This window comes from Cydia pomonella, chromosome 9, assembly GCF_033807575.1.
Source record: "Cydia pomonella isolate Wapato2018A chromosome 9, ilCydPomo1, whole genome shotgun sequence".
Taxonomy (NCBI): Eukaryota; Metazoa; Arthropoda; class Insecta; order Lepidoptera; family Tortricidae; genus Cydia; species Cydia pomonella.
The window spans coordinates 1496732-1522297 of record NC_084711.1 but is presented as its reverse complement, the minus strand read 5'-3'; the positions used below and the strand labels follow the sequence as shown (position 1 = coordinate 1522297).

General features: G+C 36.1%; 1 protein-coding gene across 11 annotated transcripts in view; it reads left to right on the top strand.

Moving 5' to 3' along the window:
• The window catches only part of LOC133521066 (disintegrin and metalloproteinase domain-containing protein 11), an 813047-nt gene that overhangs the window by 715880 nt on the left and 71601 nt on the right, over window positions 1–25566 (top strand). For all 11 annotated transcript variants that reach the window (XM_061855801.1, XM_061855805.1, XM_061855799.1 and 8 more), the window contains one exon: window positions 16128–16270. In XM_061855801.1, the coding sequence (XP_061711785.1) occupies window positions 16128–16270 (143 nt within the window). The remainder of the gene's footprint in view (window positions 1–16127; window positions 16271–25566) is intronic.

Here is a 25566-nt window from a genome sequence, read left to right as displayed (position 1 = left end):
AAAATAGTCTTGTGTACAAAATTTATGATTTTATAGATATCTTATAAGATCTAATGTTTGTTAGAGGCGTTTTAACATTAAAATTAACTGTATCGACTAGTGGAATAAAAGAGCGCTTTTTTTTATTTTAAGTCGGTTTGGTTCTCGGGTGAGAAAAGCGATTTTATTTAATGCAGTTAAGTGTCTTTTAAAAATTGGCGAATGTTTCCTTTAAGTAAAAGCTAACTTAAGGTTTCAGGCACTTTCCCTCTAGGGCTCATTAATTTTTTCCACTGTTTATATCGATAATCTCAGTTATCGATGCTTTTCCTATATACTAGTAATCGTTCCAATATTTGTTTGTGATTTTTTTTTTAAATATAAAACTGAAACTAAATGACAGCTTACTTTTTTTCTCCTATACTTAATTGAAAAGATAATCGAAACGTTGTAATGATAACCTAGAGGTCATTTAAAATATACATTGTGTAAAGATATTTTACGTTTCCAAAATAACACTGAAATATACCTACCTACGCACTTAGAAACAAAACTTGGAGAGATCCCTGTAATGGAAAAAAGAACGGTAATTGTGTTTATTAATACCGTGTACCGTGGTTACCGCCGCCCATGAACACCTGCAACACCAGAGGGATTGTAAGTGCGTTGCCAGCTTTAAGATGGGAGTACGCTCTTTTCTCTACCGGACAAATGGCCGTCGAGCCAATATAGCAAGTATGCAGACATAAAAAGTACATACTAACACTATATTATCCCATACATTTTAGTCATGAGAAAATAAGTAAGGTCTGGCGGCTCTGGGATTTTGCTTTATATATACAGTATGATCTAGTATACGTGAGCAGGATCAAGCCTGCGTATTCAGTCAATTATAAGCAACTGTTTCGTACCAGTATTTGTGAGATTGACGTTAATTTCATTTTTACTGATCAAAATTTATTTATTTATTTTAAGTACGACATTTATGGTCACCCTTTTTGTTTCATCCATCTCACTCAAGTGTGACATTTTATTTTCTTCATAATCAAACTGCTGTCATAACGCTTAAAGAGGTTTTATCTTTGTTAATTAAGTATTGTAGGGTGTCCATGTTTGTAGAAAATCAAATTTGTCCTTTAAAAAAGTTAGATAACAGACAAAAGCGTGATTGTTTTACTTAAATATGACGGTGAACGATTCATTAACATTTACCGATTGTGTAGGCTTGGTCCTGCTCACGTCTCATGAATCACCCTGTATAGATCCCATTGAATTAAAGCAATACAACAGTCAGAAGTGATAGTCATAGACTGACAATAGTTTTTTACTCACGAAACGCTTCTAACAAAACGGCAAGCAGTAACGACGTCATTATTTCTTAGAAGCCGTCTGATGAAGATAAAGTACGGAAAACAAGGATATTGCGATTCTGTCGGTTTTTTAATAAAGTGTAAGGAATAGAATAGTATTGTGATAAATTGCTTATTTTCTATCTATTTAACTAGATTTTGTAATTACATTCAACATGTATCATCATCTCCATTCGACTCGCCCGCGCCCGCGCTTGCTAGCTACAACTTTCCGCCAGCATGGAACAGCAAATGCAGCAATTCCGTATTTTCGCGAGTCTGTAATTTAGGAGAGAACTGTTGGAACTGACGAGTAGGTATGCTATTAAGCACAGCCGGGTTTGAAATCTAATGGTCTCTTTAACGGACTTCAAAAACAGATGATTTGTAAAACTATCATCACAGCTGGTAAGCTACGAGTATCTAAAGCACCCAAAGCTCTTTATGGAAAGACTAGACTCCGATTGGAGCATCTGTGCTATGGGCACTTATCAAAAGATAACTCAACATTATAACGGGGGTGTTTACTGGCCTCTGATAACACTGATTGTCGAATGTGTGGTGAAGAGAAAGAGACATTAAGACGCCTAATGTGTAAATGTCATGCCCTCACCAGACAAAGAATGAAGAACTTTGGAGCAGGCTATCTGAGACCAAAGGATGTCAAAACGCTACCCATGAGCTCCATCATCCGGCACATGGAGATGGTCGAAAAAGGTCTTGAGTAGTTGAAGAATCTTTCTCAATGGGGCAATTTCACAAAAGATCCCTATGAGTCGAAGTGTCTTCGTATAAGGGCTCCCGAAATTATGAGATTAATAAAAAAAGAAGAAGAAAATAGAATAAATTCTAAATAGACTTTTAATAAAATTACAATAAAAGAAGAGTCTATTGCGTCGGGGGTTAAAAATACTTTTTCATCACACTTGCTCGAAAAAGTTCTTATTTCATGCAGGTGTACTGAAGGACGAAGGCCTATTTTGTTCCCGCGGGAGTTATGCATTGTAATTTTTTTTTAATTCTGTCACTTTCTCAACCAAACCAAGTAGCATAAATGAGTTTTACTTTTAAAATACTGACGTTTATAATTTAATATTTTTGTGTATGTTTAAAATTAAATAATTTGATTAATTTAACAGCCGTTTAAAACACTTTAACATAATTTCAATCGTGGCTGAATGCCGAAAAGGTTGGTTACAAAATGGCGGACGAATGTTTGACATGTCACCGTATTTAAGAATTATTTCGTTTAAAATTTAGTTTTTTCTTCGCAAGTGTGATGAAAAACATTGTGTGTAACTCCGAGGGTAAGAATATTGCAAACTCGGGTCTTTAATTACCCTCGTATCCAAAATTTCATTTACCTCCCTCGTTGCACAATGTACTATAGAGCACAATGCCCAACTGTCGCACTTTATTGCCGTTAAATCTTTGCTGAGTTAGAGCATACGACATGACAATTTAAATCAGAGTGGTTAAACATATTTGCTGAAACATAAGATTCAATTCGAGTACAAATTCGCGCGACGAAATTAATCTAATCGTCACACATTTCGCATGATACGTCCATATACGATTTGAATACAGAGCTAGTTCGCGAACTAGTGGATATGCTAATTGCACTGTGTCCATTCGCTGCACTTGCTTACATTGCATTCGAAGTTGCACGGACGATCACGGGAACGCGAACAAGAGGAGTGGACTCGAAATTCAAATTTTGCAATTAAAACTTGTTAAGTGGAAGCCATAATAGTTAGGGATTACAAACCTGATTTCACCGAAATAGAAAAAACATGACTCATGATGATAATAAAATTATAAATATTAAAAGGACATTATAACACAAATTGACTAAGTCCCACAGTAAGCTCAATTCAGGCTTGTTTTGTAATCCATTGTAAAAAGGTGAAAAAATGTATACATACTTATGAACTCGACTGTAACCCTGGCCAGATTGTAAACAAAATGTTGTAAGTAGTTAGGTTAGCTATCTACAGAAATTAGCCTTTTCATTTCACATTTTAAAACACTATTTGAGTAGAATTTTTGTATTTTATTTTAGTCAAAAATCACCTTATATAAAAGTGATATCCATGCTCATTTTTTTCTCAGTATATCAGCCATATGTATCTAATAAACGCAAAGAGAACAAATCACATTGAATAAAAAGTTTAAAAGAAAATCAGGCGTCGAGCAAGGTATTTAAAGATTAAAAGAATACGGTAAATGTCAGCGTGTCAAGCACTCGCTCTCAAACTAGTTAAATTCTCTAAATAGTTATATATATATATAGCTGATAATTACTATTAACTATGGCAATTAGACTTGCACCTGTATTCGGACCGCTTGAACTTATCCCGCTGAGATATTGTTCCACGTTACGTGTTTACTGGAATCACAGAAACTTACATTGTTACTCAACTTGCTTCATTTTGGCCCGACGCTGCTCCAAAGCGAGAAAACAAGTAGATAAGTACCGTCACTTGCAATATCTTTCAGATCGAAAAGCGGAAAAATATCTGACAGAAACTTAATTCTAGGTTTACACTGAAGGAAATGTTTGCATAACAGTAACTAAATTTATTGTTACTAGTTACACGAAAAATGGGACTTGTGAACTATGTGTTGAAGTTACAAAATCGGTTGCAGGATATTGAGCTACATTATTTTTATTACTTAAAGTTAGGGGCCTTTTTAGGGTTCCGTAGCCAAATGGCAAAAAACGGAACCCTTATAGATTCGTCATGTCCGTCTGTCTGTCCGATTCTGTCACAGCCACTTTTTTCCGAAACTATAAAAGCTATACTGTTCAAACTTGGTAAGTAGATGTATTCTATGAACCGCATTATGATGTTTACACAAAAATAGAAAAAAAAACAATAAATTTTGGGGGTTCCCCATACTTAGAACTGAAACTCAAAAAATCTTTTTTCATCAAACCCATACGTGTGGGGTATCTATGGATAGGTCTTTAAAAATGATATTGAGGTTTCTAATATCATTTTTTTCTAAACTGAATAGTTTGCGCGAGAGACACTTCCAAAGTGGTAAAAAGTGTGTCCCCCCCCCGTAACTTCTAAAATAACAGAATGAAAAATCTAAAAAAAATATATGATATACATTGCCATGCAAACTTCCACCGAAAATTGGTTCGAACGAGATCTAGTAAGTAGTTTTTTTTTAATACGTCATAAAAATTTAAAAAAATTTTTTTTTTCATCAAACCCATACGTGTGAGGTATCTAAGGATAGGTCTTCAAAAATGATATTTAGGTTTCTAATATCATTTTTTTCTAAACTGAATAGTTTGCGCGAGAGACACTTCCAAAGTGAAAAAAAGTGTGCCCCTTGAAAAAAATCTAAAAAAAATATATGATATACATTACCATGCAAACTTCCAACGAAAATTGGTTTGAACCAGATCTAGTAAGTAGTTTTTTTAATACGTCATAAATAGTACGGAACCCTTCATGGGCGAGTCCGACTCGCACTTGTTTTAATTTCGAGCGCTGGATTGCGTTTGGCTCCCTTCAATCCTCCACTGCTGGGCATTTAAAGTCTACCAGTAGAATTGTAACTTTATTCCCAATTTCTATGGGTCGTATTTCGAAAAAAGCATTTAGCATCCAGAGATTTTCGAGTGACGAAATAGAGTGTTGAAAAATCCGCCTCCAGTTATTTTTTGAATTTCCGCAATGAACTCTTCATTATTTTTCATTTTATTCTACATACACAAAAAAAAGCGTGCAAAAATAAATCAAATCATTTATTATTTGCGCGGTTTGTTTTGCAATATTATTGCACTTACCTCTGTAGGTCTAGATACCATAACTGTACTTATGTTTTCTTTTCTAATATGTATTTCCTAAGAATTTTATAGTGCTAGAACAGTGTTAATACGCGTTGTTTCTTTATTCAGCTTATAGGTCTAAACAAACACGAAAGTAATGTGATATTAAATAATAAGAACTATAGGAATAAAATCTCATTTTAAGGTTCCGTACCCAAAGAGTAAAACGGGACCCTATTACTAAAATTTCGCTGTCCGTCCGTCAGTCTGTCCGTCTGTCACCAGGCTGTACCTCATGAGCCGTGACCGTCATGAACAGTTGATATTTTCACAAATGATGTATTTCTGATGCCTCTATAACAACAAATACTAAATAGTATGGTACCCTCGGTGGGCGATTCCGACTCGCACTTGTCCAGTTTTTTAATGAATACTGGACAATCTTAGAGAAACCGACCTAGTCCCACAGTAAGCATAAATAAGACTTGGGGTGTGAGTACTATACGATCGCTGATAAAGGTATTTAAAAGACAGATATCTTTTATTTCCTGCAGATTATGTTATTTACTTATTACAGTTTTTTCTGCTTCATTTTATTTCTCCTTGTCGGCGTAAAAGCGTCGTTAGAATGATTACGTACCCGAAAAACGTCTTAAATACCCAACCGGAAAACCTTTAACAAAATTATTTCCCCGTAGCTCTCAAATATATTCCAATATAACGAGAAAAACTCTGCAATGTCCACTCAACGCACTTTATATAACTCTTCAATCAGCATAGCAATAAGCAGCGAAATAAATCTTAAACGTTTCGGGCGACGGGGAAACTCACAAATTTCAAATGCCTCACAAAATCCTACGTATTTCACACGCCTCCACTACGCCCGGATCAACCTAAAGTAAACTCTAACAGGACGGAGTAAGAACCAGGTGACTCGTAAATATATCTTTGGCAGCATCCACCAGAGGCGTTTTATACGAAATACAATATTAAGGGAATAATATTTCTTCATAAATCGTCGTAGGTGCACCGCATTCGTGCCGGGGTTAGAGGGTATAAAAGTAAATTCATATACGCTTACGATCCATGGATGGCTAACGTTAGTGCCGTTAGGGAGCCAATGAAACTAAAACGGCATTGTATTAAAAATATGAATCATACCCGTCGGTTGAATGGGTGGTTTAAATAAATAATAGTTGCAGTGTTGCAGGGTGTTTTCGCGTTATAAGAGGCGAGATAAAAGCTCAGTAATGTAAAGTTAAATATGTTTCAATTGTCTCCCTTCCCTTTCCCTCTTATATTCATCTCAGTATGTCTTAGTTATATATCGAAAAAGCTCGATATATTTTTTTCATTTTTTGGAAAGTGATTGTCACCTGCCTTCCAATTTAGAAAAAAATCTATGTTTTGTTAGGGATAGCTCGGTTATCTGGCGTTTTTTTCCCGCGACTTCAAAAAAAAACGCGACATACAAACATAAATTATAACCTGAAATAGTTGTTATATATTAAATAAAAAGTGACCAGATGCGTAGGCCGGCCACTGGTCACTTTTTCTTTATATCATCATGACTTTATAACCATCTATTTCAGTTTATTAAATAGTACCCATTTTGTTAAAGCTCTGCTTAAATAACTTAAATTCAAAATGATCGTTTTATTGTTAACAAAATAAGAACTAGTTCATTTTGAGCACATCAAAATACTACTTCTGCTGACTTTACTTTGAACCTCGTAACCCCAACAATTATAAACACAACTACATCGATTAAGATTCTCCTGACCGCGCCTGGTTTCGACAGCCAATCTCAGCTGACGTCAAATGGCTGCCATTCCTGGTTGCCTATTAAAATCAAAGTGAAGACGCTTGTCTCAGCTCAATAACAGGGTGTGCTATGAATAGCGTGTATTGTAATGTTTATAGTATATTATACAATCGTGATATAATACCTATCGTATCGTGAGATTGAAGACCTAGTGGCTGAACCTAACATCATGGGAGAAAGTAAAGCCCACAGACTCCGTTAGTTGGACCACCTTGAGAGAATGGACGAAGATCGGTACGTAAAAAGAGCGTGCCTGGGTCGCCTAGCAGGGGGACGTCCTGTCGGACGCCCTAGGTATCGCTGGAGCGACATGGTGGAGGCGGATCTGCGCGAGCTACGAGTCGACAATTGGCGAGAGGTCGCACAGGACCGAGAAAAGTGGCGCTGTCTTGTGTCGGAGGCCAAGTCTCATTTTGGGTCGCTGAGCCAACGGAGTAAGTAAGTAAGTAAGTAAGTAAGTAATATAATACAGAACTTTCAGTCGAGTACCTTGTTTAAGCAACGAAGCTTGCTGAGTTGCCTAAGTACGGTTCGAGATTGAAAGCTTGATTATATCACTATTGTTTACAATATTTTTTCTACTAGTCATCTTTTTTCTTAATATAAAACCTAAATTAATGAAAATTGGTAAGTGACAGTAGACAAAATTGTAGACATAAACGCGCAACTCCGCGCGCAAAAACGCAACTAACGAATTTGCAAGTCAGAAGTGATCCCATAAGTGTTCCGTGAACGAAGTGTTGCACGGAGCACTAAAAATATATACAAATTGACCCATTTTAATTGCTCTCTATCGTATTTCCACATGAACCTAAGTCGAATTAGCATGAATTCATGGTTGCGGTGACTCTGTCCACAACACACAAACCAAACTGCTGAAAGCACTGCAAAACTTGAGCTTAAACATGTACAACTAAAAGCGTACTCCTAGAAGCGTATTCTGATTGGTTATGAATGTGATCTGGATTGCTTATGGATATAATCTTTCAATATCAAAAGTGTCATTGTTTATAATATCAAATCTTTATTTATACATAATAGATATACAGAGGTATCACAGCAACTATACAAATACATACTAAACAATTTTTTTTTATTCAAAAAATTTACACAGCATTACAATACACTGTGAAATTTATAATAGACAGTATTTATACAACCTTGGTACATGATACAGTCTAGAAAGGAAAAACAGAACAAATGTAAGAACGAAGACTAATACAAGACAGAAGATTCTCGCTTATCCATTGACTCACAGAACTTCATATATTCTTTACACAGATCCATCTAACTACTTGCAAATACATCACATTCTGATACTGATGCGAGGAGCACGTTAATATATTGTAGAGCGCGGAGGAGTGCTGATTTGCCATGGGATATAGTGTGTGTTTTAGGCACTGCTAATAGGTGACGACTTCGTGGTCGGAAATTAAATTGGACCTTAGCCACAGATGGAACGAACAGGCGTACGAGCTGTGCAACCAGTGGGCAGTCCGAGTTCCCCCGTAAGACATTACATACAGTAGGTACTCAATAGCCCGTAGTTACGCCTCACCTCTAAGGAATTAAACCCTAAAACGCCAAGCAGGAACTTTGATGGGTACAAATATAGGTAATACCCGTAAACCTTTTTGTATAAGAATCGCAGAAAGGCTTTCTGGATTTTTTCCAGAAGCAAGACGTACTTGCTCTCATGCGGGTTCCAAACGACCGATGCGGCTTCAAGTTTACCATCATATATTATAATACAGTCAACAACCCTATTGGACGTACACCCTATTGTCCCTAGTGTGTCTGCTGCGTGTGATACTTACCATAAGCCCCACATTATTCTTGTGGGGCTTGTTTTCCTCTTTTAAGTGTGCAGTCGGGTTTTTTTTTTTATAATAATTATTTTTTTATGATACGATTTCAACAATCGCTCACCCTGACTGGTGCACATAAAATGCACTGCGAGTCGTGTTAAAGTCGTTTCAAAATAATATCAAAACTTAAATAAATTTAAAAATCAGAATACTGCTCCTAGTTGGCTCCCAGTAGTGTGGCCATCGATCGGTCAGGACCGTCCCGTTTCAAGCGTTACAGATATTAATGAGAGCACAAATGGCGCGGAAACTTTTATAGCGTAATTCAATTTTTATTTCGAATAGTTTGGTTTTTAAACTGCTACCTGTTGCTAGGCAAATAGACTAAAAATACTACGTATGTTTATGAGATAAATAAAAAAAATTACGTTGTACATACAAATAAATTGTTGTCAACTGCATCAGTCAAGTGAAAGTAATCGATAGCGATTGTTTTGTACAATTTTATCTAAACATAGTAGTTTCTTATAACCTCTCTGTATCTAATTCGATACAGATGACCACAAAAAAATCTAACCGTAAATTAAATATATGAGTATTACTGATCCTATTCTTAACTATCGTCCAAATGTCCCCGTCAGTAATATACTTATTAGGTATATTGAGATTATCTATCTAATTAACTCATTAAGTTTTATTGCATGAAATAACCCCGTTCTACTATCATTGTTTGTTTGTGAGTAGATATTAAAAATTAGATCTGTTCCTGTGGACCACTATGTAAAAAATAAGTATTTACCTATTTAGGGCGGCATCGGAGTGTTAAGGGTACAGAGCATTACGGCCAAAGAATATGAAATTCTACAGATTCAACGGGCATTAGTAATTAAATTAAAATGGAGGCTACAATAGATACACACTCTGTATTCTTATTGATTTAGTATGCCAATAGGCACGACATAGTGATACTGAAATATTTATTTAATATCCTATAACTTACCTATTTTGACAAATAAACTCTTTGAAACTTTATTCTTCAGCTACAGCCTTAATTCTTATGACAACAAAGCAAAAATCTCTTCTAACCGCCTGTTTTGAACACTCAAACAAAAAGCCGTGACCCGTACGATGCAGCGGTGAGAAATATCCAATTTACCGCGTTTGCCCTCTAAATTGACGCCATTTTTTATTACGACCCGCCATGTTGCGCAGTGCTGCCACCGCAGCGGTTTTTTTAGAAAAAGTCCGTGCGAGCCGCCACGGAATTAAATCCAAGCCGTGTCCGTCAGAAAAAGTTTAATGTGTCCGTAATTATTTTCGAAAGCATGCACATATTAATTTGTTACTTTTAACAAATATTAGGTACTTATTTGTTACTTTACAACGCCTATTTTGTGTGTGCCTTTAGTTATGGCACATAGCTGTATATGCATAATTAAGTTATATCTTTAGGTATTCATGGAACAGGTCTCACCTACAAATGTAAATATACGCACAATAAAAACTGTCTTATTTTCGATCTAAAATTACAATTTAAAAAAGCAAATATGCGTTAAACTTTATTGCACATCAAAAAAGGTACAAATAGTAGACTTAATGCCTCATGGTATTCTCTACCAGTCAATCATAGGGCCAAAAAAAATGGCAAGTACCCTTACCTCGACTACCACGAACAGTGTCAATGACACATTCATTAGCGTGTGCGTAACTAACTTTCTATGCATCTCGTTCGTACTGGTATATTAGTGCGAGCGAGACGTTAGACGCTAATGAATAAATCAGTGACTCATAGTAAGGTTAAAGGTGGGTCCAGTGAGAAGCGTTTAGAAACGTGGAACGTATAAGTGTCATAACTAATAAATTGCAAACAAGAATTACAAATATATTATGTATGTATTTACATATTACCATTTTCTGCCATTTATATACACATAGTATAGTGTATCGTCTCTTAACCCATAAAAGTGCAGAGCTTAGTTCGGGACAAAGTCGATTTGTACAAGATTGTCCCCAGATATTTATTATCATCCACATTCTAGTAACACCGCAGGACACCAACATTCATATACCCAGCATAACATGACACCTGCGCTCATAAAAGACTGTACAAAATCAACTCTCAAGATTTACTGGTTGTTAAGCTTACCAACATGCTGAATGGTACCTATTGGCTCTCAACTCACGTTCACGACGTATTTTATTGCATCATTAAGCCCGAACATGTCGCGCTCAGTCCATCAATGTAGCCAATCGAATGTGTTGGCCATGTTGTCCTTTCAAGTTTAAAGAATTGTGAGAGGACGTGAGCGTGAAGGCACTTCAGTAAGGCGCGGGCTGTAATTGGGTATAGAGGCCAATTTGAACTTACATTATTACAGTGGTACCTCGCCAACTCGAAACTCGATAAAACGAGATCCTCGTTAACACGAAATAACCCGTCCCTTCAAAAGCCAAAACCTACAGTAGGTACACTCACAGTACAGTAAGTTTCGTGTCCGCAAAGTACAAAAGTCATTCGTTGGGCAATGCATTCATTTTTATAACAAGTTAACCTGACGATGCTTTAAGATTACCTTTGCCAGCTCTTAAGAATTACTTAAAAAAGTCGTTGATGTTAAAGGCTTATTATAGAGTCGAGGACTACTTGACAGACTAACATGCATGGTCCAAACCAGAAACTGTAAAAACAAGTAGCAATTAAAATCATTGTATGTGGAGAATTATAGGTGACACAGCTCAGGTAAGAAAGCACATCAAATATTTTATGTAGGTATAGCAATCAGTCAGATTTATGTAATGTATATTTTCATTTCTTTATTAATTTTATTTCTCTTTTACTTTTTTAAGAATTCGATTTGTTTTCTGAAGAGACTGATTTGATATAAAGAAAAGTAGCTATTGTATGTAATTTCATGATTTCTATAGTAATCTAAATTGTATTTTTTCTTATTTAAGATGTAATACTTTGAAAAGATATGTCCCGCCGAGTTTCTTGCCGGTCCATATTGGGATACTCTCCTCCAGTTGAGGGGGGATTTAAATCTTCTCGGGTCAGAGGTGTAGGATTAGAGCCGGTGTAGCTTTATTTGGTGTTCATAAACGCATTGTAATATACCTACTTGAATAATAAAATATCTTAATATGTTATCAAAGCAATAATATTAAATATTAGATACATGTTATAGGGACATTCTTACACAAATTGACTAAGTCCCACGATAAGCTCAAGAAGGCTTGTGCTGTTGGTACTGACTCAGGCAACGATATATATAATATACAAATACTTAAATACATAGATAACATCCATGACTCAGGAACACATACCTGTTCCAATCAAACAAAAATACATGCCCTTACCGGAATTCGATCCCAGGACCATCGGCTTCATAGGCAGGATCAAGGTCAGACCGGTCATCATAATTTAAAATATTTAACCTCATTAATACAAAGTAACCGACGATTCCCTTCACGGCTATTCCGTAAAAATTTAACCTCCATAACTCGAAAACTGAAATTTGACATATTTTAAAAAATATTTGATATTCTTATATCTCGAATATATTTATCAACAAACCTCTGTAACTCGACGAAAATAATACGACCTTACTTTATGCGTATATAATTACCTCTCAAATACGAATTTTTCATTAATTTTACCTCTTCAGGTGTTCATGGGCAACGATGATGGCCACGTTATTGCTTACCATCAAGTGATTCGTCTGCTCGTTTGCCTCCTATATCATAAAAAAATCAAGTAAACTATCAATAGACGTTCCTATCAGTTATACAGAGGGCGCCCTCTAGTGTCACTTTCGTAAATAAGTGATTAAGTACGTCAATTTGTGTGATTCGTAGACTGGAAGTAATACGAACAGATTAACAGCAGTAATGTGGCTTTTGTACTGTTTAATAGAGCTTTTTAGTATTCATTGATTATTATTTATGGTTCGTTTGCTATAGTTCTTGCTATAACAGGAATAAAAAAGTATTTTTGGTTAATAAATAAATAGATATTTGGGGACAATCTTACACGGATCGACCTAGCCCCAAGCCTAAACAAATATTGTACTATAGGGTATTAGGCGACGATATATATACATAGAGAAATAAATATATACTTATATATATACATAACAAACAACTGATCTAGCTCCAAACGAAGCATAGCCTGTACCATGGGTATACTGGGCAATGATATACATTGTTATATGTATAGATAAATGCGTATAGATATATTTACATTAGAAACGGCCAAAACTCAGGAACAAATATTCGTAATACACAAACAAATAAATGCCCTTATCGGGATTTGAACTCGAGACCTCAGGGTCACTACCGAGTAGGCCAGAAAGCCGTTTGTTATCGTTGTTGTTGTTGTTGTTTGCGTTTGCTGTTGTTTCGATGTATAACTGAGATTGAAAAAGTATGTTAGGTACCTAATAAGTAGATTCTGTCAATCAACAATCGATTCCGAGCTCCATTTCATAGATGTTAAGATTCATTTTGTTATTGTTACGTTACACGAAATCCAAGAACCGTTTATTCATCCTGAACAGTTTAATAGTTTTAGGGGATTTTAAAATTAATGAGCGTAAAGTTTTGCAGTTTTGGCGCAACGCAATCCATTAGCGTTGCAAAGTTGCAAGTCTTTGGTTGCAAATCAGTGGAGTCCCTGCTTAAAGTGAAGTATGCCTAGACCGATTTAAGGTGAAAATATTACTAAATGGACGATTCTATCGAAAAAATCGAATCCTAAAAGTTTTTCGTCAAAAATTACATTTTTGATACAAGATTTTAACACTGACTGTACTTTTCTTTCAACAGGCAACTAAAATCTTAAAGGCCGGCAACGCACTTACAACCCCTCTGGTGTTGTAGGTGTCCATGGGCGGCGTTAATCGCTTACCATCAGATGATCGGTCTGCTCGTTTGCCTCCTGTATCATAAAAAATACAATTCTAATAAACCCAAACACATTAGGTGGCGTTGCTTAATCACAGCCACCTCCTGTGTCCATCGTCAGATCAGCTCGATGGTACCATAATATTTCATTGTCACCCAACTTACATATGTATGTATGTATGTATGTATCTATGTCACTTTATTGCACATAAACAGGTTAACATAACACAGACAAAACAAAACAAAAAAAAATGTTATGTACAAAGGCGAACTTATCCCTAAAAGGGATCTCTTCCAGCTAACCAGTTGACGACCATTTTGGCCTAGTGGGTAGTGACCCTGCCTACGAAGCCAATGGTCCCGGGTTCAAATCCTGGTACGGGCATTTATTCGTGTGATGAGCATGGATATTTGTTCCTGAGTCATGGGTGTTTTCTATGTATTTAAGTATTTATTAATATTTATATATTATATATATCATTGTCTAAGTACCCTCAACACAAGCCTTATTGAGCTTACTGTGGGACTTAGTCAATTTGTGCAATAATGTCCTATAATTTAATTTATAATTTAAGAAAAACGCAACTAACGAATTTGCAAGTCAGAAGTGATCCCATAAGTGTTCCGTGAACGAAGTGTTGCACGGAGCACTAAAAATATATACAAATTGACCCATATTAATTACTCTCTATCGTATTTCCACATGAACCTAAGTCGAATTAGCATCTCTCAGTTCACGGTTATTTTTAATTTGTGTAATAATGTCCCATAATATTTTTTTTTTAACCTTTAAGAAAATGCAAAAGGATCAAACACTAACACGTGAAAGACAAATCAATATTAACAGTAGCAATATGAGAATTCTGGATACACATAAAAGTAGGACGAGAGCAATCAATCATAATAAAATAAAATAAAAAGTAGACAACCCGTAGATCGTTCCACGGCTTAACTGCGTAGGCAGTGAAAGATCTAGAGTACACACGCGACTTTTTTGGCGGAATGGCTAAAGTCAGTTGTAATATACACATATGTATGAAGTTTCAGCTCAATCGAAGATTTAGCTTGCAAGATTTGAATCGAACATACATACTGCAAAATACAACATAAATTAACTAATTGAGACTTTAATTTGTTAGGAGCTATGATTTATTTCAATAAAATCAAAATCATATTAAAACGAGTAGGTAATTTTAATAAAAATATTTATTTCTTCAAAGCTTGTCTATTTTATCTTCAGCAAATCTTAAAAAACCTAATTGACAAACTTGATAATAGAATGTTGTATAGCGCTATTAAAAAACTGAATAGCTATACAGAATACAGATCTTTATTGGTAAAAGCAAATTTTACAGGTTACATTTTACATTTAAATCATATTATATATGATTTAATATATGTTTGTTCATTAAATAATTGAATTATTTCATAACATTTTTTAAAACAAAACATATATTTAATATTATTGACATTAATAAAAAATATAATTACGATGCGAATAAATCCACTTTTATAGGTACTCAACTAAAACACTTTTAAAAGATTCTAATTAACATTGAAGCCTTTTCAAATTCAATTAAGTACATAATATAAAGGCCACTGTAGTGTTTAGTCCCAGACCCTTATCATTAAAATTGAAACCTATAAAATATTATGTTAAATTCTACCCTGTTTTTTTAGATCTACTTTTTAAATTGTCCAAACTAACCTTATCATCGTAACGAAATTGTATACTTACTCTTGACTAAAAGTTACCTCTGTAAAGTAAACCTCTGTTGATTTTTTCTCTTTTTAACAAACAGAAATGTCAAAATGACGGATAGGGACAAACGATTATCAACAGTTCATTAGATTTGACGGACGTTTATAAATAACGCCGTAAGACGTTAACGTCTCCCGTCGCCTTAACGTCTACAAATAGTGAAAATCAAAAACTTTCCTTATTTTCTGCAAAAGCGGACGGAGTGGCGGAAAGTGCCGACATTTTGAAACGTAATAAATATAAAAGGCTCGGTAAAGAATACCATTTTGAGCCATTTGGCGTTGAAACTCTAGGTTCATGGGGTCCCAGCGCGCACAAGTTTTTTGCAGAAATCGCGAAGCGTTTGGTTGGCGTAACTGGTGACGGCTTCCCCGCACAATATTGCGAGACAACGAGAAAATGCCGTCAGCATCCTTGATACAATGCCTCAAGGGCCTGTTTTAGATTTAAGCTAGTTATAGTAATACCTATATCTATTATGTAAATGAAGAGTATAAAACAAATTTCTTTGATCTAGAGTTCATGATTATGTTAATGGTAACATTATATTTCGTCATGTTCTATCAGATACCTCCCCATAGTAGGTTCAGTTAAGTACAGGGTGTCCCGTGGCTGATTTCCGATTTCATAGACGATCAAAAAACAACCTTATCTGCTACGGTTAAGAGTATATTTCCACCCGTTAACACTATGTTTGGCCTTGTTCCAGCAGAAGCACCCACATGTCATCTTTGAGGCGCGAACGAAGGCGAACAAGGGGTGTGCCAACAAGCTCGAATACCGCCCGAAGAGCCGCCGGACCAAACATGTCTCGTTCGTCGAGACGCCGATGGCCGATGACCCTATAGCTGTCGTGTAAGTATACTTACATATATATCTACCTAAGTATAAAACGTAGCAAACAGATTCAAGTAACAACCCGAAGAACCACCGGACCAAACATGTCTCGTTCGTCGAGACGCCGATGGCTGATGACCAAAATTTAATTTGATGAATTATGGCTCTACAGCTGTCGTGTAAGTACTTATACTAACATAGCCAAAAAGTAATGTCCGAAGAGCCACCGGACCAAACCACACATGTCCCGTTCGTCGAGACGCCGATAGCTGATGATCGTACAGCTGTCGTATGATAGTATACTTACATACACACATCCAACAAGTAAAAGTACTGACAGAAAAGCCGCCGGAACAAACATGTCGTGTTCGTCGAGACACCGATGGCTGATGACCCTGTACCCTGTCAGATGCACGAGTACTACAAAAATTTAAAATTCAAAATATATAGTTGAAGAGTTCCATGGATTTTGTTGTAACACATCATCAGATGCTGACGCGATGTCAATGCGACCGGACCGCCTGTCATGTATCGCTTTCAAGTCAGGTCCATCTTCGAGAAAAATCTTTAGTTTGTAATTAATTCAACACAAACAGTTACCTCTTCTTCTTCTTCTTTGCCTAGCCTTTTCCCATGTCATTTGGGGTCGGCTCTCCTCGTCATTCTTCGCCAGGCGTATCTGTTCTGGGTCGTCGAGACATTTGTTTGAGCTTTCTTAAGGTCGTTGTTTATGACGGACATCCAGGTCGTAAGGGGTTTACCTCTGCCCGATCTTTTGGAGCCAACGTTTATGCTCAGGGTTGATGCTCAGTTACCATGACGATAATATTTTAACATGTCCAATTTCGAATTGGGACAAGTAGGTACTCATAGTATAGCCCCATTGTATACGAAAACAACAAGATTTCCATAAATAACCATGTAAGTATCTTTAGAATAGAAAAGTATACTAAACCCGTGTGGAAGTTTCACCCAACCTTATAAAATATACACAACATGTCCCCCCAAGACTCTAAACCTGCATCTTAACCGCTCATTTTAAATCCCATTAAAAAATCATGCATGAACGCCGCAAGTAAACTTTTAATACAATTTAACAATTCCAAACTTGTAACCGAAGCTTCCACTTCAGCAAACAAACACTATATCAGAATAGTTTGTGAAAAAACGTAAAAATGGCGCTGGGACCCGACTAGTTACGATATTAAATCACGGACTTGTCCCGGAACTTTTGAATAATGCAGTGTAAGTTTAAGGCAAAAAGTCCGGTTTTATTCTGAGATGCCGTGAACGCTGTAAGTTTACTGCATAGATCACTTCCACGACAGATGGAGCATAGGAATAGGGCTACGGTCTGCTTCAATCAAACCACCCGCTACGGATAGACACGCTGCACGCCGCGGATATCAATACTAGAGTCATACCAAGATAACTTAGCAGCGACTTTGACAGCCCAGATAATGCAAGATGTGCCTTGGTTTAGATCCTACACACCTACTGACGGGCATTACAATTTTAAAGGATACTCTCAAAATGTATCATTAAATAAAATAAAAACTTTACTTATTCGTTGCAATGTTTTTTTTTTTCCATGATCTAAAAGTAAATATCGTGTCATGTGCAAAAAAAAACACACATATACAGAAAAATGTTTGTCAAATTTGACTAAAAGTCAAATTACATTTTTTGCACCTTATGACTTAAGGAAATGCATGATTCAGATCTGTCGCGTTATATGGGCCCACGGTTTATAATATAACAACCAGTTGGGGGAGCACCACATATGCTCAGTAATGTGTAATCTATCGGAGGATATCTATGTTCAGCTGCAAGAGGGTTGCAACATAAAGTGCAGTGTTCACGTTTCCAGGGAAAATGCAGTGAACACGATGCTTACGCGTATTCATTCTTGGTTCCAACGTACCGCGATTACTATAAAAACTTTCTTTTTGCTCAAGTCCCAAGTCAAAATTGGGTATCTGTTCACTATCACTAGACTTATTTCGACCGGGATATAAACCGGGATATAAACCTTTTATATTTTTTTTGAGCTCCCGATATTTCGACGCAGTTATATGCATCTTCGCTGAAGTGGCAATGGGCAGGCCACATCGCACGCAGAGAAGATGGCCGATGGGGTCGAAAAGTGCTCGAGCGGAGACCACGGACTAGCAAGCGCAGCGTAGGACGACCACCCACAAGATGGACAGACGACCTTATTAAGGTCGCCGGAAGACGCTGGATGTGGGTCGCTTCCGACCGGTACATGTGGAGATCTAAGGGGGAGGCCTATGTTCAGCAGTGGACTCCTTATGGCTGATATTATGATGATGATGATATGCATCTTGTTTACGGCTAACGGTCCTCCCAGTCGATTTAAGTCTAGTGAAACTAACCGTGAATAATTCAAAACTGTTATCTGTTTACTATAGTTGAACATTTTAAAATTAATTAATTTAAATAGTAACTAAATCGTACTTGTCAGTTGTAAATATTACAAAAATGATTATATCCTAATTAAAAAGATGAACCAAAAACGTTATACACTAAAAATATATCTCTTCTTCCTCGCGTTGTCCTGGCATATTGCCACGGCTCATGGGAGCCTGGGGCCCGCTTGACAACTAATCCCAAGATTTGGCGTAGGCACTAGTTTTTACGAAAGCGACTGCCATCTGTCCATCCAACCCAGAGGGTAAACTATGCCTTGTTGGGATTAGTCCGGTTTCCTCATGATGTTTTCCTTCACCGAAAAGCGACTGGTATATGATATTTCGTACATAAGTTCCGAAAAACTCATTGGTACGAGCCGGGGTTTGAACCCGTGACCTTCGGATTGCAAGTCGCATGCTTTCACCGCTAGGCGACCAGCGCTCTTTTACACTAAAAATATATGAGAAAAAAACTACTTTGAAACCACTAATCTCTAATGATTTCTGTGAACTCGTGGCATTAAGTAAATAAATAAAATAAATATTGGGGGACATATTACACAGATCGACGTAGCCCCAAACTAATCATAGCTTGTACTATAGGTACAAGGTGGCGATATAAACATACAGATAAATACACACTTATATACATAGAAAACACCCATGACTCAGGGACAAATATCTGTGTTCATCACACAAATAAATACTTATCGGGATTCGAACCCATGACCATCGGCTTCGTAGGCAGGGTTACTATCATATCATTATGACAAAGTCTTAAGAAACTTCGTAAATCGTACTTGTCAATTGTAAATATTACAAAGATATTCTAAATAAAAAGATGAAGCCAGAACATTTTAGACTAAAAATATATGAGAAAAAAAACTACTTTGAAACCAGTAGTCTCTAATGATTCCACTTGGCATCACGCTTACTTAGTACCACCGAAGAGAATTTGAAATAGAGGTGGATTGTCAAAGAAAATTTCGTAGCCACAGTAAATTTACTGCCTTCGACACATGATTAAAACTTTTAGAACGCCATTTGACTTTGATCCTTATTCTTTCACAGATATGTGTTAAAATGTGTCTAATAGATGAAAGGGCAAACGTCGTTTCGAGATGGCGCCTCCACCTTTAGCCGATGTCCGGTAAGATGGCGCCACTTTTTAATATTTAACAAATTTAACACATATCAGTGAAATAATAAAGATCATAGACAAATGGCGTTCTAAAAGTTTTAATAATGTGTCGAAAGATGGCCAGCTTACAAATAAATTAAAAGTGAAAAAATTAACGTCGGTTCAAGTCCCACCCAAGAAGTGATTTATTTCCACTTTTAATAGATTTGTAATATTTAACAGTTGTGTTTTCCCTTGCCTTTTTTTCTCGTGCCTCGAAACCCTCTCAAAGCTCAAGATTGCTCTTTTATAATTTGGAATCTTTCGCTTGTTCGGGTATCAATATTAGCACCAGGAGTTAAACAATAACTTTGCCCCCTTGTAAAAAAATAAATATTTCCCGTCACCAACCATCAAAACGTCCAATCATCAACACTTGCACTATACATATATGAAACAAACCATTCTAGCGATTCATATCACCAATCAAACGTCAAGGAAAAGAAATCCACATTCGTGATACAACCGGGTCATTACGACTGAGCTCGCCAATCCAACACTTTCTACTATACTTCCACAACCTCTTATCTCTAAAAACTATTTAAGCAAAACTCTGTCGTACCTGGCTCGGAATAGAGGTGATTTTTGGTTACAAGGATAAGTGAGATAAGTATTCCTGAAAGTAATAAATTGTTATTCGCCATAAATCATCCGGTCGCACCCAATTTGTCGACGCGAACTGATGAAAAGGCCTTAAGGGGCCTAAGGCCCTCAATATAAAGAATTCTTTTTATTCCGTCACCAGCTTTGCGATGTTTATACTTGAGGTTGATATTTAGAAATAGAAATATATTAGCAAAAAACATGTACAGTCTGCGTCAATAGTAGCGAATGAAACAATTCTAGTTATCTGTCAAAAGTATGTGTCAAATACTTCAAACATGTAAAAAAGAAAAATAAATAAATAGGGATCAAAATCACCTTGAAGAGGCCGCGTATTTTGTGCTTGTTTTTTTTATAACTTTTTTCGATTATTACATAGAATTATGCAAAACTGAGACCAATAAATTACGTTAAGTTATATTGTAAGTAATTCAGCATAAAATAAGCTTTGAACAGTTTGAACCCATATATAAGTATGAATAATAAGGTATTTGTACCTTTTTTATCAGTAATAATCTTTGTGACCGAACTTATGATGACCTAACTTGACGACCGGTCTGGCCTAGTGGGTAGTGACCCTGCTTATGAAGCCGATGGTCCCGGGTTCAAATCCTGGTAAGGGCATTTATTCGTGTGATGAGCATGGATATTTGTTCCTGAGTCATGGATGTTTTCTATGTATTTAAGTATTTATAAATATGTATATATTATATATATATATATCGTTGTCTAAGTACCCGCAACACAAGTTATTGAGCTTACCGTGGGACTTAGTCAATTTGTGTATTAATGTCCTATAATATTTATTTATTATTTATTTATTATTTATAACTATAGTCTGTATCTTTAGGTATTTAAAAAAAGGTAAACAAACAATTTGTACATTTTCGGGTAGTTTTAATATTTATTGGTTAACCAACCAAATACAAAACCACCTGGATCTGTCACTGAACGACCTGACTTTAAACCTACTTTATTTGATCATGTAATGTTTTCATCTACCCTCAACTGCTTTAAGGAGCCATTTGAGGGTAGATTTTGTTTACCTTTTTTTAAATACCTAAAGATACAGACTATAAGTAAATATAATAATAATATAAATTGATTGATTTCCAAACATGATGCACCATCCTAGGTACAAAGTAAATTCCTTTTAACAACCCATGGGTACGATATCGAAGATATAAATTTCTAACCTGATTTTTTCTTAGATCTAACCCTCATCTCTCAATCCGTAACTTGCACCAAAGTTCAACAGCATTACGTTAAATTTCTCCTTTTTAACCAATCCACGAAGCGATCGCCTCGCAGGCAGATCGGCCTCTTAACTCCCCAACCTCGCATCAGATGATTACATTATCCTAAAAGCAACCTTTTCGAGAACAAGATAAAGTTCGAGTTCGGAATCTGAGTAAAATATATACGATGATCGGAGAGTAAATCGGTTAGATAAGAAAGCGCTTTATCCTTCCCATTTCACTTTGATGCCCTCTAGGGACATTACAATGACGCCTTTGACGTAGAAACTGTCGTTCTAAGCTAATGATTTGATTTCGGAACGTTAATGAGAACCCGTCTTTTAGTAGGGTTCATTAAAAAAGATAATCGAAGAGAAGGTCGGGCGTGGTACCCTTTAATAATGAGAGCTTTTAGCCATTCTAGCAAAATTCGAGGTGATAAAATATCAAAATTATATATATATATATATTTTTTCTTTATGAAACATAAGTGGGTAAATAGTAAATTGTTAACCAAGGGATGAAAGCCACTTATTTCCGGCGAGGTAGTTAGGCACTCGAACGCAGTGAGATCGGCGATAGTTCGAGACTGAAATGGTGCCTTTAACCCGAGTTAAATACCTACTCTACTTTTCATTTCGAACACGAGGAAAGTAAAATATACATGTTTCTTTTAAAACATGATTAAGTATATTTTTATAGTATTTTAAGAGGATACTTTCAATTGAACATTTAAGTAAATGTATCGTTATTTATGGAATGGGAAGTTAAATATCAGAATGGAAATTGTATAACAAATCCAAAAAAAAATAAAAATTGTACTTAGTAAAATGGTATAGTGCGGAAAAGTATAACTTTTTGCACACTTTTTAGAACAAAGGTTATGCGAAATGAAAAATATTTTTGTTACAACTAGGGTTGCCAACCTAAATGCACAGTTTTGCGGTACATTTGCGATCAATTTGCGGGACTTGGGTATACAATGCGGGACTCCTTCACCCGGCCTAACTGGGAAATGGTATACCTATTTGCCGTCAACGTATTGAAAGGCATGAACAATTCAACCAAGGTAACTTTCTAAACATTTATAGCACACTAGCATATACTATACATTTTATGACATAAACATTAAAGAAAATTGGTTAATATAGAACGGTTCAATCCCTGAAGATTTCAAATTAAAGTCAAGCGCTGGTGCAACCTCCGTTTCATTGCTTATAATCTAGTCTAGCCAGAAAACGGGACAATCGGCGTCCCGCACGGACCTTTTGCGGGACGCATATTTTAGGGCTCCAGAAACGGGACGTCCCGCGTATTGCGGGACGGTTGGCAACCCTAGTTACAACCTCAAAGCAACCAACCAATTCAAGACTTAGATCTAGATTTATGCGGCCTCAACATCTTATAAAAACACCTAAAATCACAAGCCAAATGAAATAGAATCGCTGATTTATCTTTACATTAAGCGTCGCTAAATAATTCTCAGAAACCCAATAATCAAATATTCTAAAATTAGACTCAATTAGATGAGATTATCAGACGCCCTTTCGCCCCCGACTGATCACGTTGGCAAATATTTAGTGGGAGGCCGACTTGTGGTCGAGATTTAGAAGTCTGTTATATTTTTAGTCCGTGGGGACGATGAAAATTCAAACGGACACGAGGGTTCGACTACTAAGTTGGTCAAATTATTTTCGTTATCTTATTTTCTATCCCCATGATTGTCACAGATTCGGGTTATTTTTATATACATTTAGACGACGACGAGACGAAACGGTGTCTCATTAATTTTAATAAAAATTGATGAATATTGAAATACTAGTAGAAAATTAGTAAAAGGGTCAAGTTAAATATTTAGATGAATGGAATAAGAAGCATATTTACAACATCTAAACCTAACAGAGGTACTTCTTCTTTTTGACATTTAGATTTTATTCTAGAAAGGTTCTAGACTAGTATTTTTATACAATTTTGATGTTTGACGATCCTTTTGTGAAATTCTTATTATTAAGTTTACCATATATATAATAGTTCAATGTTTTTTTTAGAACAATAATAACTGCATCAATAAATTGCTCTGATATTTAGATTAAGATGATATTTGTAAAATTTGACGATTTAAAAGTGCTTGTTGCTAGGCCTATTTGAATAAAGAATATTTTGACTTTGACTTCATTCAAAATTTATGTTAGTAAAGAAGGTGAGGTTATATTTGAACCTTTGAAACATACTTGCACATTTCTTGGCTTGTTTTATAATAATCCCAAAGCCAGAAAAAAATGCCATGTAATTTGACACCGGAAAACGTGCAAGTTATGTAAAACCAACTCAGGGGAGAATATAAAATTGTGTTTCTGTATCCATCAGTGTCTAGCTTGACAGTGACGATTCGACTTCAAAATTGTACTGCAGCAGACAGATAATTACGTGGCTCTCCTTTTCTTTGATTCTGTATATATTTAAAAAAACTGTCAGTTTTTGACGTAAATATATATATTAATATTTTTAAAGCTAGTACACACGGTCCTGCTTCACTTGCTTGTTTGGATCTGCAATTATAAGGCCGCAACTAGACCATGAGGCTTTATTTCGTTCACATATGTGTTATTTCAAACCTAGGATATGGCAAAAACAACAATAGGTACAGTTAACAGCAGAAGTAACAAAGAAGGCGACGTGACCATGATCGGAGAATAAACTTTACTGCCAATTCAAGCTACATACATTATGACGTCAAAAGGATATCTAAATGTCAGTCGCCCATGCGTCTCGTTCGCATCAATACTTGTAGAGAAAAGTACGAGCAAAATGTACGTTGTAAGTTTGAATTGGTGGAGGCCAGTCCTCCACCATTTTAACACCAGGCACGCTTATCCACTTTTTCTGCTACGACCCGTAGGTACGAATTGTAACAAACCTTTATACTTCTTTTTCCTACTCCTCTACTGTTATCTGTCATTTATGCATTCATTAACACGAATATAAGAACATACATAAAATATTTCAAGAAAAGTCTATATTGTCTATTCCTCATAAAAGCTCTTGTGCTTTTATAAGCTATAATGTTACTGCGATTAATGGCTACCAACCTAAAAAAACCAAAACGAATACAGTTTTAAACTAAGTGCATTGATGCCAACTTACAAAATATTCATTTGGTTGCATAGTAAAAATAATTACTTCATAAGTCAGAAACACCCATGTGACACCCGTAATATAGCAACACCCATAGACTACGAAGACCGCTTAGCGTTGCTTGTTAGTCTGCGTAGGCTATGGTGGCCAAAATTGAGAAAAAACTGTCCAAAAAATTAATTTAGCAAGTAGCAAGTACCAGGGCCTCATGAGTTACGAGGAGGTGTCGCCGACCGGCCGGCCGCGGCCCGGGGCGGGCCGGGCGCGTAACAAGGTATGCTCGCGCGTCTTGGCTATATACTTTTGCTGTAATTTGTTTACCTAAATTAAGATTTATTTCATTTATTTTTGTTGACTCGTAGGAAAAATATTGTATGCAACGTTGTATAAGTAGGTCAAAAAATTCTCGTGGCGTATTCCTTTACAATGTTCGCCTACGCCTTCGGCTCCGGCTCACATTGTAACTCACGCCACTCGCCTTTTTTGACCCTTCTTATACAACTGTAGCATAAAATACTATTAAAAGCTTATCTTATCAGTTTTTCTCAATAAGTAACTACATATTAAGTTGTTAATAACAACAAATTAAACAGTAGTTTTTCCTTTTTAACGGTTGAATATAACAGAGCGCGTTTTAGACACCCACACAGGAAGCCCCAAATACCCCAGTGACTTACAACCCAGCAATTACGCGTAAATAACGCTAGAGGCGGATCCGACATGTTT